The 18,337-nt window shown below is 50.1% G+C and overlaps 1 protein-coding gene across 3 annotated transcripts in view; it reads left to right on the forward strand.

Annotated features, from left to right (window-relative positions):
- The window catches only part of USP13 (ubiquitin specific peptidase 13), a 98,724-nt gene that overhangs the window by 74,289 nt on the left and 6,098 nt on the right, over nt 1–18,337 (forward strand). For 2 of the 3 annotated variants that reach the window (XM_027766055.1, XM_006162732.2), the window contains 6 exons: nt 3,101–3,189; nt 5,464–5,586; nt 7,857–7,883; nt 11,231–11,374; nt 13,068–13,234; nt 14,059–14,209. In XM_027766055.1, the coding sequence (XP_027621856.1) occupies nt 3,101–3,189; nt 5,464–5,586; nt 7,857–7,883; nt 11,231–11,374; nt 13,068–13,234; nt 14,059–14,209 (701 nt within the window). The remainder of the gene's footprint in view (nt 1–3,100; nt 3,190–5,463; nt 5,587–7,856; nt 7,884–11,230; nt 11,375–13,067; nt 13,235–14,058; nt 14,210–18,337) is intronic. The other variant, XM_006162731.2, reaches the window with a different exon arrangement.

An 18,337-nucleotide genomic window follows, 5' to 3' on the forward strand; every position in this document is an offset into this window, starting at 1 on the left:
CTCCCCCGCGCGCCCCCATTCCCCCCGCCGTGGCATCGTCAGGGGACCACCCTGACGATGGTCCCTGAGTCATATTCTGGAAATTCCCGACTTACTGATACCTTTTGGTTGATTACACTGTTACGTATTTTCCAGATTTTAAATCAAGGTGGGAAGGTCAGAGGAGGTCAGAAAGGCAGCATTTTTACATTAGTTGAAAATACTGTGATGCCAGATGGAGTTTTGGTGACACTGAGGATCAGGGGACCACCCTGACGATGGTCCCTGAGTCATATTCTGGAAATTCCCGACTTACTGATACCTTTTGGTTGATTACACTGTTACGTATTTTCCAGATTTTAAATCAAGGTGGGAAGGTCAGAGGAGGTCAGAAAGGCAGCATTTTTACATTAGTTGAAAATACTGTGATGCCAGATGGAGTTTTGGTGACACTGAGGATCTGGCTCTCTGTAGATAAGACTGATGCTATTACTGCTTCTCAGAAGGAAGAACCTACCCAGAGGTACTGTGTGATCTCTGGAGTGTGCGCCAGGATAAGAACCCGTTCCCCAGGATGCTCCGGCCGTTACTGCCCACGCCCTCCACCAACGTCACCACGGAGCTTGAGATACGGGGGAGCATGGGATGCAGGTCAGTGCCAGGCCAGTTCCGTGTCCAGGACTGCGTGGACTCAGTTCTTCTGCGACGAGATAATCACGCTCAGTCCTCAGGTGCTTGTGCTACGTCCTAGCGTGCCCAGTGGCTTAGTTGAGACACGAGTGTTGCGTGGCCTGGCGGGAAGATAAGTGCATTTAATAGCTGTGCAAATGAGCTTTTAGGGAGGGCCAGTGTTGTCCCGGTTGGAGTGAAGTACGTGGCATAGTTAGACCCAAATCCAGATGCTAACTTCTTTCCCAGGCTCCCTCCCTGTGCTGTGGCTGCTCTTCTACACAAGGGGGCAGCACTGTGTTGCGTTTGTTTTCTGAATTCTTGACAGGTGCATTCCAAGCAGAAGGCGATGACCTGGATTGAAAAGGAGGGTCTAGAAGAAAGTGTGCCAGATTTTCTTTTTAAAAAAGCAACTGCAGTACTTGTGTACAGCTCATTCTCTGTTTTACATGTGTCTGTTATACGCACATTAGCAATAAATAGGAATGGCTGTAGAAGCAAGACACGGATGAGGAGTGAGCGGGCTGGAACTGGGGCTCGGGTTTGGTGGACGAGTTGGACGGTCTGCATCAAATTGTTAAGCCCAGAGCCAGGCAATTTGGTCTTTCTAAGAGTCTGAAGAACACTCAGGATGTTGCTCATTTGTAGTAAGTTTAAAATTTGGGACCAGCAGTGGTTATGTTGTTGGTCTTCCATGTGGCCGACTCGATTTCAGTCCTGGACCTGGCGTCTGAAGATCATGCCGGTGCGTGTGTGTGCGTGCCCAAAAACCCTGAGAGGAGAATGGAGGAGAAGGGATTGTGGTGTGGCCATCCCCCCTGGGGTGATTTCTCACTTTCGATCTGTCTCTCTGGTGAGCACATGTACCATATAGCAAAAATGCTTCTTAAAGAAAAATAAAAAATTTAAGGCCCAGATTTAGATATTTTAGATTCTTACCCCATACTATAAGGGATCTTTAAAGATTTATGGAAGCTGCATATTATGAAAAAATTATACATGGACTTAAAAATCTTTGTGCACCAAAATAAACTTGTACTTCAATTCCTTTTTTTCATGGACTTTTTGAAGCTCCCTCATCTATACGCTGCTAGGAACCATGAACTTAGGTTCAGTAGTATTTACGAGGCCTGGCATTTCTGATAGTCAGTCCTGGCCAGAGTTCCAGTAGAGCACCGTATGCCGGCTCTGTGCTGGAAGGTGGTGAGTGGGAGCGGAAGTGGGGGTGTTCCGGGCTCTCTTGGGGAACTTTTTCAAACTCCATGTAGACGTGTAATATGTGTGCCCCATAAACATATAACACACATATGAACACACACGTATATTGTGCCCTGTAAACACATGTATAACATATGTATGAACACACGCACACGTATATTCTGTGAAGGGTTTTAGAAAACGAATGGTTGAAAAGCACTTTTCAGTCATGGGAAAAGCCACCGCGCAGCCGCAGCAGGAGTCCTAGCGGCCCGGGTGTGCCGGGTCGGCCGTCCTCCCCTCGGGGAGTGGCGGAGAGCAGGAGGGAGTGGGCGTGTGCGTCTGAGTGTCAGCGACTCCTCCTGCCCAGGCGGCAGACCACGCTGCGCTGTGCGGAAGAAGGGATTGTGGTGTGGCCATCCCCCCTGGGGTGATTTCTCACTTTCGATCTGTCTCTCTGGTGAGCACATGTACCATATAGCAAAAATGCTTCTTAAAGAAAAATAAAAAATTTAAGGCCCAGATTTAGATATTTTAGATTCTTACCCCATACTATAAGGGATCTTTAAAGATTTATGGAAGCTGCATATTATGAAAAAATTATACATGGACTTAAAAATCTTTGTGCACCAAAATAAACTTGTACTTCAATTCCTTTTTTTCATGGACTTTTTGAAGCTCCCTCATCTATACGCTGCTAGGAACCATGAACTTAGGTTCAGTAGTATTTACGAGGCCTGGCATTTCTGATAGTCAGTCCTGGCCAGAGTTCCAGTAGAGCACCGTATGCCGGCTCTGTGCTGGAAGGTGGTGAGTGGGAGCGGAAGTGGGGGTGTTCCGGGCTCTCTTGGGGAACTTTTTCAAACTCCATGTAGACGTGTAATATGTGTGCCCCATAAACATATAACACACATATGAACACACACGTATATTGTGCCCTGTAAACACATGTATAACATATGTATGAACACACGCACACGTATATTCTGTGAAGGGTTTTAGAAAACGAATGGTTGAAAAGCACTTTTCAGTCATGGGAAAAGCCACCGCGCAGCCGCAGCAGGAGTCCTAGCGGCCCGGGTGTGCCGGGTCGGCCGTCCTCCCCTCGGGGAGTGGCGGAGAGCAGGAGGGAGTGGGCGTGTGCGTCTGAGTGTCAGCGACTCCTCCTGCCCAGGCGGCAGACCACGCTGCGCTGTGCGGACTGTCCTCGACTCCGACTGCTCCTGTCACTGATACGACCCCTTGTGTTTCCCAGAACGTCCCGCTTTGCCTCGTTCCCCGAGTACTTGGTAGTGCAGATAAAGAAGTTCACTTTTGGTCTTGACTGGGTTCCCAAAAAGTTTGGTAGGTATCTTTTGCATGCTTCTGCTTAAAACATCAACTGACTCTCCTACCACACGTGGCATGTGGAAGCACCATGCAGTTGACTGTCCCACGCTTCCGTGTTCTCTCCTGCTGTCCCCACCTTCCTCTGTCTAACCCACCCTCAGGAGAGGGCTCTGGACCGGCTGCATTCTTACCGTGAACTCAGGGTCCCCGCATGGCCAAATAAACAGAGCTGGCCTGACTCGCCGCGCACCCACGTGAGCTGGGTCTGGTGCCGTGTAGACCCGGTTGCACTGAGTGGTCAGAAACGGGGGTGCTCTCTGGCGTCACTGGCTTTCTTCTTGCTAATTTTAAAGGCTGGTGGCCATTGTTAGAGGTTAAGTTTCCAGACAATCCGTAACATTGCCCGGCCTTGTGGTCTGATGTGGAGGGCGTTACTTCTCTGGCCTCAGTGCTGTGGGAGATGCAGTTTTCCCCTCTCTGGTTTTTCAAGCAAGTACCTCAGATTGCTGGTCTGTTAAAGTTTTTATGTTTGGGAACACGTAAGAGAAACCGCTCAAGCCTTACCCTGGCTGAGTATTTGCTGGGAGGGGCTGGGTGGAAAGGGCATGGGAGCGGGGAGTGCTGTCCTAGGAACCTGCGGCCCGGCAGCCCCGCAGCAGGTGTCACCCGTGAGACTGCCCAGCACCCTGGTTCTGCGGCCTCGCGCTCCCAGGTGGAACCGTGAGGGCGGTGGGAGGGGCAGAGGTGCTGTCATTCGGCTCTTCTGCCATGGGTCCTGAGAAAACACTGACTTACACTATGCTCTGAACTGCTTTAGAAACAGTTCTCTCATTTTCTACGCCCTTGACATCGGTGTGAAGGGACGAAAGTTTGAATCCAATTCCATTGGTGCGTGGAATTTAAAGGAGTTCCAAAGTTTTCTTTAGTGAACCTGAATTTCCCCGTAGAGGCATAATCGTGTTCAGACTTTATGTGTGGTTTTGCTGCCTCTCAAAAATAATTTTTTTAAACTAAGTTTTGTCTTTTGGATTATGTTTACATCGTATTTATTGACCTGGCATTATAGCTAGCTTTGTGGATAGTATGCTTGATTTCTGTCTGCGAGGCCGGAAGACGTCCACACCAGAATGGAGCCGTGCCGATTATCACTTAACCTAAGCACGTGGGCTGCGTAACCCTGACAGACGGTTGCATGTGAGTCGCTGCATACGACTAAGCCGAGAAGTTCGGAAAATCTCACTGATAGGCTTTGCATGTGAGTCACTGCATACGACTAAGCCGAGAAGTTCGGAAAATCTCACTGATAGGCTTTGCATGTGAGTCGCTGCATACGACTAAGCCGAGAAGTTCGGAAAATCTCACTGACAGACGGTTGCATGTGAGTCGCTGCATACGACTAAGCCGAGAAGTTTGGAAAATCTGCACTTGAGATTCAGTTAGCTCCTTTGAAACTTCTTTTTAAAATTTATTACGTCAGAATAATGGAAGTAGCCACCGTAATCTCAGAAAAGGCATAAACCAGGGGGTGTGAGTCCCAGATGCCTACCCGGAAGGCCAGCACGCTGAGTGAGGCGTGGCCGCCCTGCGTGTCAGAGACAGTGGCAGACCCCGGACGCGTAGCAGCCCCACTGGGTAAAGACGCGGACTGGGGACCGCCTCTCTGCCGCGAAGGTCGGAACGGTACAGATGCGATGCTCAGGCTCACGGAGGCGACAGGGGTAATGGGGTCTGAGTCAGCTGTCCCGGAGGGTGTCAGCGTGTAGAGGAGAAGCCGAAGGTCAACTCCAGAAAGTTGTTTCCAGACGAGAACATCCTACGGCTTCATGCTTTTCAAAGTAAGCTGGAAAACTGGATTTTTACTTGAAACCTTCTGACCTAAAGTCGGAGTTTGTTGCCGGCGTTTTAGAAACATCGGACAGAGTGCGTCTCAGCCACACTCGGTCTTTGGCCTCCACGTGTGACCTCTGGCTTAGCGGGTCTGTTTCCAGTGCGGCAGCCTGCCGCCCTGACGCCGGGCATTTGCACATGAGCAGTCTTGATGCAGCAGCTGCTCCAGGGGCCCATGAGGGGTCTTCAGAAAGTTCATGAAAAATGAACATTACGAGAAAACCATATACGGAGTGAAAAATATCTTCATGCCAAAATAAACTCATACTTTAATTGCACTTTTCCGTGAACTTTCGAGGTCCCCTCGTTTCCCGGGAAGCGACAAGCTCCCTTCGCTCTGCCCAGCCACGCGCGTGTCCGCCTGTTCTCGGACAATCTGTGAGTCTCCCTCTCGCTTTGCAGACGTCTCTATCGACATGCCGGACCTCCTTGACATCAGCCACCTCCGAGCCAGAGGGCTACAGCCAGGAGAGGAGGAGCTCCCAGACATCAGCCCCCCGGTCCTCCTTCCCGACGACTCGAAAGGTATCTCCGCCTGCAGTGGGCACCGCTCACCCCTGCGCTGCGGCTGGCACCATCGGGCTCCCCAGCCGCCTTCCTGTGCCGTGCCCGGATCACGTGGAAGGGAGGCAGGGCTCCAACGTGGTGAGGGGCACAGAGGTCACAGTCTCCGAAGGGGACGGTTTCCAGGTTGCGTGACCTCTGGCTTGGACTCCCCTCCGCCTTTTCTTTCCCCCAAATGTGAGGAGAAGAGACGTTTTCATCCTGCTGGGAAGGGGTGTTTCCTGCACGGTCCGTCGAAGGGAGCTATGTCATTCCTGGGAGTACGTTTGGATGACCAAAAAGGGGAAATTCAACCATGCGTGTTGCTTTTAAAAATCTTACTTTTTTTTTATAAGGGAGACTTTGCTATAGGATGCGTGTGCTCCCTAGAGAGACAGAGAGAGAAAGTCAGAAATCATCCCCTGGGGGGATGGCCACATCACAACCCCTTCTCCTTTCTCCTCTCAGGGTTTTGGGCACACATGCACACACGCCCGGTGTGAGTTTTAAACTGCTGGGTCAGGGACTCAAACTGCAGTCGACTATGTGGGAGTCCAGTGGTGTAACCATTCTGCCATCTGCTGGTCTCAGTTTTAAAAATCTTGACCACGCCTTACCGAAGAGTCGCCTCCGCTTTGTGAGCCAGGAAAAGCTTGGCCCGACTGTGGGCTCACTCATCCTGGTAACATCAATTTCATTGTGGCTTCCTTTGCTCACCTGCTTACTGCTCATTTTCCTGAAGGTTTAATTAGCTGAATTAACTAAGAATGACAGAATACCCTGGGCTTTCCTTTTCTTTGTTTTTTTTTCTTTTTCTTTCTTTCTTTTTTTTTGGAGAAGTTTTCGCTATAGGGCGTGTGTGCTCGCCAGACAGACAGAGAGAGACATAGAGACAGAAAGCGAGAAATCACCCCCCAGGGGGTATGGTCATGCTGCAATCCCTTCTCCTCCATTCTCCTCTCGGGATCTTGGGCACGCACGCACATGCGCCTGGCTCCCTAGAGAGACAGAGAGAGAAAGTCAGAAATCATCCCCTGGGGGGATGGCCACATCACAACCCCTTCTCCTTTCTCCTCTCAGGGTTTTGGGCACACATGCACACACGCCCGGTGTGAGTCTTAAACTGCTGGGTCAGGGACTCAAACTGCAGTCGACTATGTGGGAGTCCAGTGGTGTAACCATTCTGCCATCTGCTGGTCTCAGTTTTAAAAATCTTGACCACGCCTTACCGAAGAGTCGCCTCCGCTTTGTGAGCCAGGAAAAGCTTGGCCCGACTGTGGGCTCACTCATCCTGGTAACATCAATTTCATTGTGGCTTCCTTTGCTCACCTGCTTACTGCTCATTTTCCTGAAGGTTTAATTAGCTGAATTAACTAAGAATGACAGAATACCCTGGGCTTTCCTTTTCTTTGTTTTTTTTTCTTTTTCTTTCTTTCTTTTTTTTTGGAGAAGTTTTCGCTATAGGGCGTGTGTGCTCGCCAGACAGACAGAGAGAGACATAGAGACAGAAAGCGAGAAATCACCCCCCAGGGGGTATGGTCATGCTGCAATCCCTTCTCCTCCATTCTCCTCTCGGGATCTTGGGCACGCACGCACATGCGCCTGGCGTGAGTTTAAGCCACTGGGTCCGGGACACGAACCACAGTCGACTACGTGGGAGTCCAGCAACATAGTCATTACGCTAACTGCTGGTTCCCACCCTGGGCTTTTCTACCAAAGGTTTTCTCCTGTCACTTGAGCGGTGACTGTTGTTGGTGACCATGTTCAGGGGCAAAAGAAGGGAATGACGAGTCTGGGAGGGCCAAGGTGGACACCGTCCTGAATGGCCTCCAGGGCAAAGTCAGAGGCTGTCACAGACGAGGGAGGACGGGGCCGCTAGGGAGGCTCTCCCGGCCACGGCCACACAGCACGGGGTGAAGGAGGGAGCAATGAGAAGGGTGGCTTAGTTGTGCTCAGAGAGGGCAGATGTGGCCCTAACAAAACCTTGTCCTAGTCACGCTGAGCTCATAGTACAGCGGAGAAGTTGTTCAGTTCACCAAGAGAAATCAGTGTCGCGTTCCGTCTGGTCCAAGTGCCCGGACCCTGCCACTGCTCTCGTCACCGCGAGGACCCTGCCGCGTGCGGGGGGGGCGGCGACGGCAGCGTGGGGCCCAGTGGTGGGGCTGGTGGCAGGCCAGGCTGTCCTGGACCGGTGGGGTTCTACCCGACCGTCGGACAGGGCTCTCACTTTCTGTCCTCTCCTTCATTCCCAGATCGCCTGGTGCACCACCTGATGGACCGTATGTACCTCTAGATACATTTCTCGGTGTCCTAGCTGTCAGTCTGACACATGTTCTGGGAGGCTCTGGAGGGGCTTCGTTCTGTGTGCGAGTGTGCATGTGAGTGCGTGTGCGTGTGCACAGCCTTTCCTGGGCAGCAGTGGCTCTCCGTCTGCAGGATGTGTGAGCAGCCAGTGTAACCCCCCTGGCCTGATGATCAGCTTTTTGTAGCTCAGGGGAGTGACGCTGGCACGAGAGCCAGCCAGTCCTGGGCTGGAATCTTGGCTTTGCCGTTCAGGGCTGTGTGACCTAGAGTGATTTACTCACCTTCTCTGAGCAGGTGCTTCACCCTACCTTATCTGAGACAGGTGAGCAAACAAAGCAGACGAAGCTGATGTTAGCAGGATGAGGGAGCGCACGGTGTCCTCACGTGGGACGCCATGCCTTCTCTCCGTGGCTGTGGGCCGGCCTCGCCATTCAGCGAAGGCAGGGCCAGTCTCTTTTTCAATTCTCCTGTCGAGCATGGAAGCAATGCCCGTAGCTGACAGGATGTGCCCCACTGGGCCAGTGGTTAATTTTGTCGCCTTCTAGCCCCTTCATCCTAAAGAAGAACAAAACTATACAAAAAGAATAAAAAACAAACTACAGTGACTACTTAGGTATTAATTAGGAGGAAGGAGGAGAGACTAACCCTGAGTACTCTACATCTTTTTGCCCACGGAGGCTCATTTGCGAGTCCTGGCGTCCTGCATGGTGAGCGATCGGTCGCGCAGCTCAGACCCACATTTGCCCTCGGGGTCAGTTGTCAGCACAGCTGCGGGGCGTAGCGAGGGCCTGGCACTGTGGTCTGCTGTGACTGTCATGTAAGGTCTTGTGGGTGACGTCGTCTGGGACAGACCACTGCCACGCGGGTGATTCTATTTTATTAGTGGCTGCCGATACTTTGAATGCTCACATGGGTCCCCTGCATTTATTATTTCATAATTTCTCTCGGCGGTCTATAACTTTGCTGCTTTTTTTTTTTTTTTTAAGGTTTTTGCCAAAGGGTGCATGTGCCCACCAGGGGACCAGGGGGCAGAGAGAGAGAGAGAGAGGTAGAGGTGAGAAATCACCCCTTTGGGAGATGGCCACACTGCGACCCCTTGTCCTCCATTCTCCTCTTGGCTTTTCGGGCACACAGGCACACGTGCCCAGCATGATTTTCAAGCTGCCAGATCTGGGACTCTCACCAAGACTGGCCACGTGGGCGTCTAGCACCTTGACCACTACCCTACCTGCTAGCCCATAGCTTTACTCTTTCTGCAAGAGAGAGTTTGCTATAAGGTACTGTGCTCACTGGAGAGACGGAGACAGAGAGACAGAAAGGGAGAGATCACGCCCCTCCCCATGGGGGATGGCCACGCTGCAATTCCTTTTCCCCTATTCTCCTCTGTGATGTTGGGCACACGCATGCACACACATGCTTAGTGTGAGTTTCAAGCTGCTGGATCCGAGACTCAAACTGTGGTTGACCACATGGGAGGCCAGGGCCTTAACCACTATGCCCCTGCTGGCCCCTACTTCACTACTAAAACGAGGTCTCAGAACTCTTGATTACCCCAGCAAGGAGGGCAGCCAGGTGGCTTTTTACAGATGGTAAAAGGGAGGCTCAGGATGCTTGGACAATTCGTGAGCTGGGACCAGAGCCAGGACTGGGAGGAAGGTGCTTTCCACGCCTCTGTTCCTCCCTTGGCCTGGGAGGTCTGCAGGTTCCCTGACCCCCAGAGCTGACCCACAGGGGCTCCTCCCAGGGGAGGTGGTGGTGTCCCTGACCAGGTGGACACTGGTGCTCCCCAGTGCTCCTGGCTTGGCCGTTCATTTCCTTCTGGATTTAAACACGGGTCTTGTCGACAGTTACTTGTACTCAACAGGGAAAATAGAACTATTTTGGATAAATAGATGTTTGCATCCTACTTTTCTCAGATTAAAAAAACACTTTGATTACTTTCTTATTACAAAAGTAAAATGACACTCAGAAACTGAATTGCAATAGGACCGTCCATGTTCCGTCACCACTGTACCCACTGCTCACATTCGAGGTGTACCCTGCTATATTCTTGACCTACGTCACCTACTCTTACAAAAATAGGTTTATACATTTCTAAGTGAATATTGTGAACAGACTTCTTACCAAACTGCACTTCTTAAACTGCGTTCTAAAGAACATTAGCATCTTCTAAAACACAGAAAGATGTTTTACAGAAAGAATCTTATGGTTTCATTACAGTAGGATTTTTCGTTGCAGGACTTTTGAGTCCTCATATGCTAATATATGCTATGAATTCTAAGGGGAGAACAGATATGCAGACTTTGAAAACTTATTTGGCCACGGACACTCACTGTTCTTCTGTGGTTCAACCATTATGTCCCTCTTGGAATGTGAGAGTGCCGTAGAGCAGGTTTGGAGTTTGCCACTGTCCTATGTCGTGCTAAAATTTGACCTTGATGGGATGCTGTACATCTCCCTCTTACGTCTCTTGTAAGAGAGCACTTGGGCAAATGCATTTTCGATGTAACTTTGTAGAATAGTTACCTCTATTCCTCACTTCTACTGATCGCCGGAAAAACGAGCAGAGGCCTCCAGCAGAGGCCTCCGGACAGGGGAGGCACTAGGTAGATATTTGTGTTCCTGTCTCTCCTCTCCTTTTGGTATGACTTGAGAGTTCTGTGTGCACACACACATACATATATACACATTATGCACATATATACATACACATAGAAGCATCTGCATACCTTTATGCACACCCATAGACACACACATCTCTACAAGGCCTGCATGTTATTAGAACAACAGAGCCCTCTGTTCCGAGCCCGAGATAGATTTATAAAGCCATGTCTTTTCCTTTAAACATAGATAACTTAAAAACATACTCTTCCGTTTCATACTTAACATGCACGTTCTGTGTTTCCCAGGGCTATCATTCACTGGTCGCTGGGTGCATCTCCAGGCCTGCTGTGGCTTTGAGAGCTGTAAGGGGGGCTTCTCTTTTAGACGATGCTTTTTCTTCCAATCTCAGTTATCAGAGAGGCTGTGTGGAGGCTGACTATGGTCCTGAAATGGTCTCAGACCACATCCCGTATATAAAGTCAGGGAATTGTTTGCAGTGTTTGGATTGTCCAGGTAATTACCATGATTCTCTTTTAGGTCCAAGAAAGAAACTAAGCTCGAGTAGCTCACTATTTAGATGACTTCAGGAGTGAAGGGGAGCCGTCATCTACACATCCCAAACAGCACTTCCTGTGGGTGGCGTGTGGGTGTGTGCGGGCGGCTAAGACCAGGAGGGCGGAGTCTCCTTTAACGCCAGCACACCCTCTTGTGCCTGCAGCATCGGACATTGACGAGTCCTCCGTGATGCAGCTGGCCGAGATGGGCTTCCCTCTGGAAGCGTGTCGGAAGGCCGTGTACTTCACCGGGAACATGGGGGCTGAGGTGGCCTTTAACTGGATCATCGTGCACATGGAGGAGCCAGGTTGGTGGTGGGGAGATGGAATGCTACACCTGGTCCTTCCTGTCCCCTGTGGACGTGTCCCCAGAAAATGCCTTCAGCTGGAATCCCCTACAGTGGAGGACATAGTCAGAATCGCTGTCTCTCTGCTGCTTCTTTGTTTGAAATTCTATTTCTTGAATAAGAAAGGCAGAGAAAATGGAGTGAGAAAAAGGCACACGGCACTTCCAGCATTTTGACGCTGCGATATGCTAGCGACAGCCAGCCCGGTTCATGGGCACGTGTGCTGAGCATTCTCAGGGAGGGCTCTGGGCGTGAGCCGGCAGTGTCTCCATGTGGGTCTGCCCCGCAGAGCCTCAAGTTCTGCTGCTACCACGGACTAGCCCTGCTTGACTTATTTTTATGACCAGGTAATACCCGTGTACTGACCTATTACGTTTTATTTGTTCTTTCATTAGTTGATGGACATTTGGGTTGTCTCCATTTGTCTTTTATGAATAATGTTGTTATAAACGTGTGTGAGTTTTTGTGTGGATAATTATCTTCATTTCTTTTGCTAACTTTCTGAGGCTCTACCGGACTGTTTATGTCGTGGCTGAAGCCTATGTAGCCCTTCATACTGTGGGAGGGTCCCAATTTCTCTGCAACGCCACTAACTCTCATTACTATCTTTTTATAATCGCCATTCCAGGGGATGTGAAGCACTTCCCATTGTGGGTTTTGATTTGTGTTTTCCCAATGACTAAAGATTTCGAGTATCCTTTCATATGTTTATTGGCCATTTGTATATTCTCTTTGGAGAAATGTCTATTCAAATCCTTTGCCCATTTTAAATGAGGTTATTTGTCTTCTTTTCAGAAAGAATTATTTTACCTAACTTTATTCATGTATTCATTTATTTTAATTTGACCAGAGAGGGACATTGTGAGAGAGCGAGGGAACGTGAGAAAGCAAGCAGGACTCAAACTGTGATTGGCCATGTGGAAGTCCAGCTCCCTTAACCCCCATCCACCTGCCAGCCCCAGTTATCTGCCTTTTTAGTGTTGAGTTCTGAGAGTTCTTTTTATATTCTGCATACAAGTCCTTTATGAGGTAAATGATTTGAAAAACTTTTTCCATTCCCATTTCCCTTCATGTTTTTGATAGTGACCTTTGAAGCAAAAATTTTTACATTTTGATTAAGTTCAATTTATTTATTTTTTCTGATGTCTTTTGGGTTTTATCTAAGAAACTTATGTTTTTTGGGTTTTATCTAAGAAACCATTGCCTAATCCAGTGTCACAAATATTTACCCCTGTGTTTTTCTCTAAGAGGTTTACAGTTTTTTTCCCCCTACATTTATGTCATTGGTTCATTTTGCATATGATGTGAGATAGGGATCTGGCTTAATTCTTTTGTATGTGGCTGTGCAGCTATCTATCTCTGTTGAAAATACTGTCTTTTCTCCATCTGATGGTCTTGTTTAAAATCAACTTATCATAGATATATGAGGGTATTTCTGGACTCTCAATTCTAGATAATCGATATATATATATATCTATATCTATATATATAGATATCACAAACTATATAATGACTGTTGAGTATTGTAACTGTGTAGGTATTTTTCCTTTGTAGCCCTAAAGTGATGGTTATTTCAAGACAACAACAACAAAAAAAAAAAAAAAAGAAAGAAAGAAAAGAAAGTAAAAAGGCTTATATGTAATTATTTTCTCAGATTTTGCTGAGCCTCTGACCATGCCTGGTTATGGAGGAGCAGCTTCTGCTGGAGCCTCTGTTTTTGGTGCTGCTGGATTGGATAATCAGCCTCCAGAGGAAAGTGTAGCTATCATCACCTCCATGGGGTTCCAGCGAAATCAGGCTCTTCAGGCGTTGCGAGCAGCGGTGAGTGCCGGGCTGCGTGTGAGTGCTCTCCTCTGCGTGGGAGTGGCTTGTATTTCTGTCAGCAGTGACTGAGACTCTCCAGTGTCCTTAGGTGACTGGACTGCCTGTCTCCCTTTACAGTGCTCAGAAATCGCCAGTTGTCTCACGCGGGGACTTTCTTGTGCCTGTGTATGTTATCGGATGACTGTTACCGTCTCATGGGTGTCTCTGTCTTTAGCCAGCCCACGATATCACAAATGGGCGGACAGAATGGCTTCACAGTGGCTCTGAACCGCATGGAATTTGGTTTAAAACAGTTGTCCTTAACTAACCAGTGTTGCCATCATCAATCAAGGCTTTAAACTTGTTTCCACAGCAAATCAGCCATTCTACGAGCATTTAGGGAGAGGAAGTTCTAATTTAGGGCTCACGTTGGCATCCCTGGCTTGCAGAGCCTCTGCAGAACATGCAGAGGTAGAGAAGGTACGCGTGCGGTTAGCGGGCTCTGGTGGGGGCTGCACTTAAACCAATGCCATTGCCTTCGGCATTCTGCACCCACCTTACCAGGATCAGCTACAGAAATGCTGAGCTCAGCCTGTAGCTGGCTCTGCAGTGCTCGTCTGCTGCTCAGAACTGTGTTCCAGTGAGCCCAATTACAGACCTCAGTGAGATTTGCAGAGCGCCGACCAAATGCACACTTCCCCTGCGGAGCCAGAGTCCACCCGGAGGCACTTAGGGCTGACGCCCTCGGGTCTCCTGCCCTGTCTGCTTGACATCTGCTTTGCGTAGTCAGGAGTAAGGAGGCCCGGGGACTGCGTGCATTGTAAGAGTGTTTTGTTTTATAGAATCATAACCTGGAAAGAGCACTGGACTGGATCTTTAGCCACCCCGAGTTTGAAGAGGACAGCGACTTCGTGACCGACATGGAGAATGCCAATGCAAACATCATTTCTGAGGCGAAGCCCGAAGGGCCTAGAGTCAAGGATGGATCTGGAAGTAAGTTCTGGCTTTAGCCTTGTCTGAGGGGTCATGTCCGTCGTCAGCTCCTGCCCTGCCCTCCCACCTCTGCGCGTCTGAACCATAGAAAAGCAATCGTATACCCTTGGCCATGTCATCACCAGTATTAACACTGGTAATTTCCTAAAGGATCTCTCAGGGAGACAGGAAGAGGGCCTAAGGCCGTCCTCCCACCTCCTGCTAGCCGACACCACTTCCGTGTCACTGTGTGCCCAGCACTGCTCTGAGAGCTTCACATGTACACACGCGCTCACTCCCCACGTCCTGTCTTATGTGTGAGGAAGCAGACGCAGAGAGAGGGGTGCCCTGCCAGCGCTGTCTGCCCTCCCTTCCTGGGACACCGAGAACCACGGCCACCCAGCAGCCTTCCCAGCGGCTGCCAACTCTTTTTCTTTTCTTTTCTTTTTTCTTTTTTAAAGAGAGATTTATTTTTGCTATAGGGCATGTGCACTTGCTGGAGAGACAGAGAAACAGAAAGCGAGAAATACTTCCCAGGGAGGATGGCCACGCCACTGTCCCTCCTCCCTTCTCTCGGGACTTTGGGCATATGCAGCCAGTGTGAGTTTTCGGCTGCTGGGCCCAGGACTTGACCTCGACTATGTAGGAGTCCAGTGATGTCGCCATTATGCTGTCTGTGGGTCCCACCGACTCCCTCTGGCTTCCATTGCGCAGGTTACCCCTCTGTGAAATGGCCTTCCCTCCCATCTGCCCTACTAACATCCTTATTTGGGACTCAGCCATAGGTCCCATTTCTCTGGACTGCTTTCCAAGATCCTTGTCAGAGTCAGCGGCTGTTTGCCTCCTGCTAGTAACAGTTACACCAATATTTGCACACTTCCACTTGTACCACATTTGCCTCACAAGAACCCTGGAGGCTGATGCTGCTGCTCCACACAGCACAGGTGGAGAGGCCGTCAGAAAGCTCACAGAGATGGCCTAGCCTGTGCGGGTGGGGCCAGATTCCCAAGGCACAGCCCGGCCCCAGGGCGTGTGCAGCCGCTGGAACACATTGCTTGTTCTTCTGTTGGACGTTTACCTGTGAAGCGGTTCTTAATATGTTCGTAGAGATCTGTGTGTCCCATTTGGTGGGGAGCTAGTGGGAGCAAAGACTATTTTATTGGGCCAGCCAGTGGCGTGGTGATTAAAGTGGCTGGATTCCATATAGCTGACTGCTTGTGTCGAGTCCTGGACCTGGCAGCTGGAAACACACACTAGGCATGTGTGTGTGTGTGTTTGTGCCCAAAACCGTGAAAGGAGGGAGAGATGGAGGAGGAGGGAGAGACGGAGGAGGACGGAGAGACAGAAGAGGAGGGAGAGAGGGGGGAGGACGGAGAGACGGGGGAGGAGGGTTGTGGCAGGCTTTCTGCTCTCTTTGTCTCTCTGTGTTTCTTTCCAGCAATTGCATGCCCCCCTGGCAAAAAACACAAAAACCAAAAACCAAAAACGACCATTGTATTTTTATGACGCTGCAGTTTCCAGCATGTGCAGCACTAGGACAATGACCACATAGCACCTGGGCTTGCTGGATCGACACTGCAGCGTTCACTGGTAGCTGGCTGCTCACTGAAGGTCGCTGGACTACGTGTATGGTGGCCTGGAGCCAGGGAAAAGCTCTCCCACCAACAACTAACTTATTAGGAGGAATTCCTTCCTCCTTTCTTTCTTTATAAAAGAGGAATCTGCGCTGAAGCTATTTTAGTCCCACGGGTAAGAGCAGGGTGAGACCCGAAGTGCGTGTTACTTCCCAGAAATCACTGTGACAGACGAGTCACTTGTAACCACGAGCAGGTTTCCCACGTGCCCCATGCCCATCGGTTCCCGGCTTCATTGACTTCGGCGATGGGGTTCTCGGGAGCCCACGTGCCCCTCTCCTAGGACGGCTGGGGCTGCTGTGGAGCTGTGGGGCTGTTCGGCTGCAGGGGGAGAGAAGCAGGGCCTGCTAAGTAGGGTGTCCGTTCCCCGCTCTTCAGAAGGGCGCTCTGGCCGAGGTCGTGGCCGGCAATGACAGGGCATCTTCCCTGGGCTCGCCGTAACTGGGCACCCTGCAGGTGTTCGCAGTGTGCTGGGCTCTGGGCTGGCTCCTGGAAGAGGGCACCACCATGCAGCTCCTGAGTCCTTTACTGCACTGGGGCCAGCTCCAGGTGACCTGAAGGTGCGGAGGAGCCGTAAGGGTGCACTGTGGGAACCACATCCAGGTTACGCAGGCTGCGAGGCCAGCGTGGGTGAGAATTTAGTTATGAGAAGACAAAAAAACAGAAACCACCCTGGGTCACCCAATGCATTTGAGTCTGATTTTGTTGAAGACAAGTTTTCTAAAATAGCTTCCCCAGTACGAAGCCTGGCCCGGGAAGGTGATTAGCAGTTAGCTGATGGAGGGAGGGCTTCATGGGCACCGAGAGGGCCTGTCTCAAGGTCATCGTGCTGCCCCGCCAAAGCCACGGGGAACAGCGGTGTGGCTACACGCTTTGCCCGAACCGAAGGGTGGGGGATGGTTCCTTGCACTCGGTTGTCAGCTCCTTCACCCCACGTCAGCCCGACTGTCAGCTGCCCGGTCTGGGACTCGAACTGCATAGAGACCATGTGGGATCCAGATCCCCTAACCACCAGCCAGCCCAGTAATGAATTTCTTAAAGGGGAACTCAGCTCACAGGAGCTGTCACAAATGCCTGGTTCAATTTTGTGCGTTTGCTATAGGGTGCATGTGCTTGCTGGAGAGACAGAGACAGAAAGTGAGAAATCACACCCACAGGGGAGATGGCCACATCACAACCCTTTTCCTGCATTCTTCTCTCAGGATTTGGGCATGCACGCTCACATGCCCAGCGTGACTTTTAAGCCGCCAGGCCCAGGACTCGAACTGTGGTTGACTACGTGGCAGTCCAGCCACGTAACCACTACGCCCCTGCCGGTCCTGTTCTCCATGTTTTTATACCTTGCTCTCTCAGTTTGTGCCGTAGAGTGCAGACATTCAGTATATGTAAGTGGGGACATACCGTGCCTCTCTGTCATAGTCTGGCTTACTTTGCTTAGCATTAGATCTCCCACCTTCCTCCACTTTTATGGCTGAGTAGTACTCCATAGTGCATAGGTGCCACACTTTTCCAATCCATTCATCTTTTCTTGGACCAAGTTGGGTTGGTTCTGTATCTCAGGTTGTGAATAATGGTGCAGAAAATGTGGATTGCGAGTGTTTTTCCTACTGAGTCTATTAAATAAGACTCCCAAAGCACAGGCAATAAGCCCCAAAATAGGCAAGTGGGATTATAGCAGGTTTTAAAACCTTCTGTGCAGCAAAAGAAGCATCTTATTTTTCAAGTTTATGTACCTACTTTGCAGACAGGTATCCCACTAGTGTCTTGGTGCTCCCGGGGGCAGGTAGTGCTCTGGGCTGATGGGCTGGGCAGGCGATTGATAGACCCTTCTGAACTCTGCCCGTGCTGTCAGCCACCGTCAGTGCTTACCGATTTACCCTGATCCTTCTCCTGTAGACAACTCACAGGTGTTCTGGAAGCTTCACTTCTCCGTCTGTCCTCACTGTTTTTTCTAAGCAGTGATGAAGGAAATCAGGCTGTTCTCTGGTCTGAGGTGCAGAATGTCAGCATTAGCATACTGGAGGGTCGACCCCCCTTGTGTGGGAGTTAGGGACAGCTAATGATGCAAATCGCTCAAGTTAGGGTTTGATGAGAAACCAGGTTGTCTTGTCAGATGGTGCAGAGCTTCTGGAACCTGGTGTTTTCCAGGCATCTTTCGAAGCCCCGTGTCCTGAGCGCACCGTGGGCTGCTGCGTGGTGTGCTCTGATGGAAGCTGTCCTTTGTAAGTGTGCGTGAAACGCTGACACGATTTACAAAATAAGTTTGTGTGAAGACAGTCCTGATTCTAGAGTTGCTTTGGGTCCCTTAGGTGTTGCTAAAACATGATTTTCGAAAGGGCACAACGATGACATTCAGATAAATAGAAAATGAACACGTATCACAGGTTTTCTTCTTCTTTTCCTCTTTTACGTCGCCAGAGTGCATGTGCACTGCCAGACACGAGAAGAGAGGCAGGAGGAGGAAGCGCCCCTCTCTGGGTGTGAGCCCCCCAGTCCTTCTCCTTTGTTTCCCCTT

Source organism: Tupaia chinensis, unplaced genomic scaffold (genome assembly GCF_000334495.1).
Source record: "Tupaia chinensis unplaced genomic scaffold, TupChi_1.0 Scaffold140400_1, whole genome shotgun sequence".
In the NCBI taxonomy this organism is placed as follows: Eukaryota; Metazoa; Chordata; class Mammalia; order Scandentia; family Tupaiidae; genus Tupaia; species Tupaia belangeri.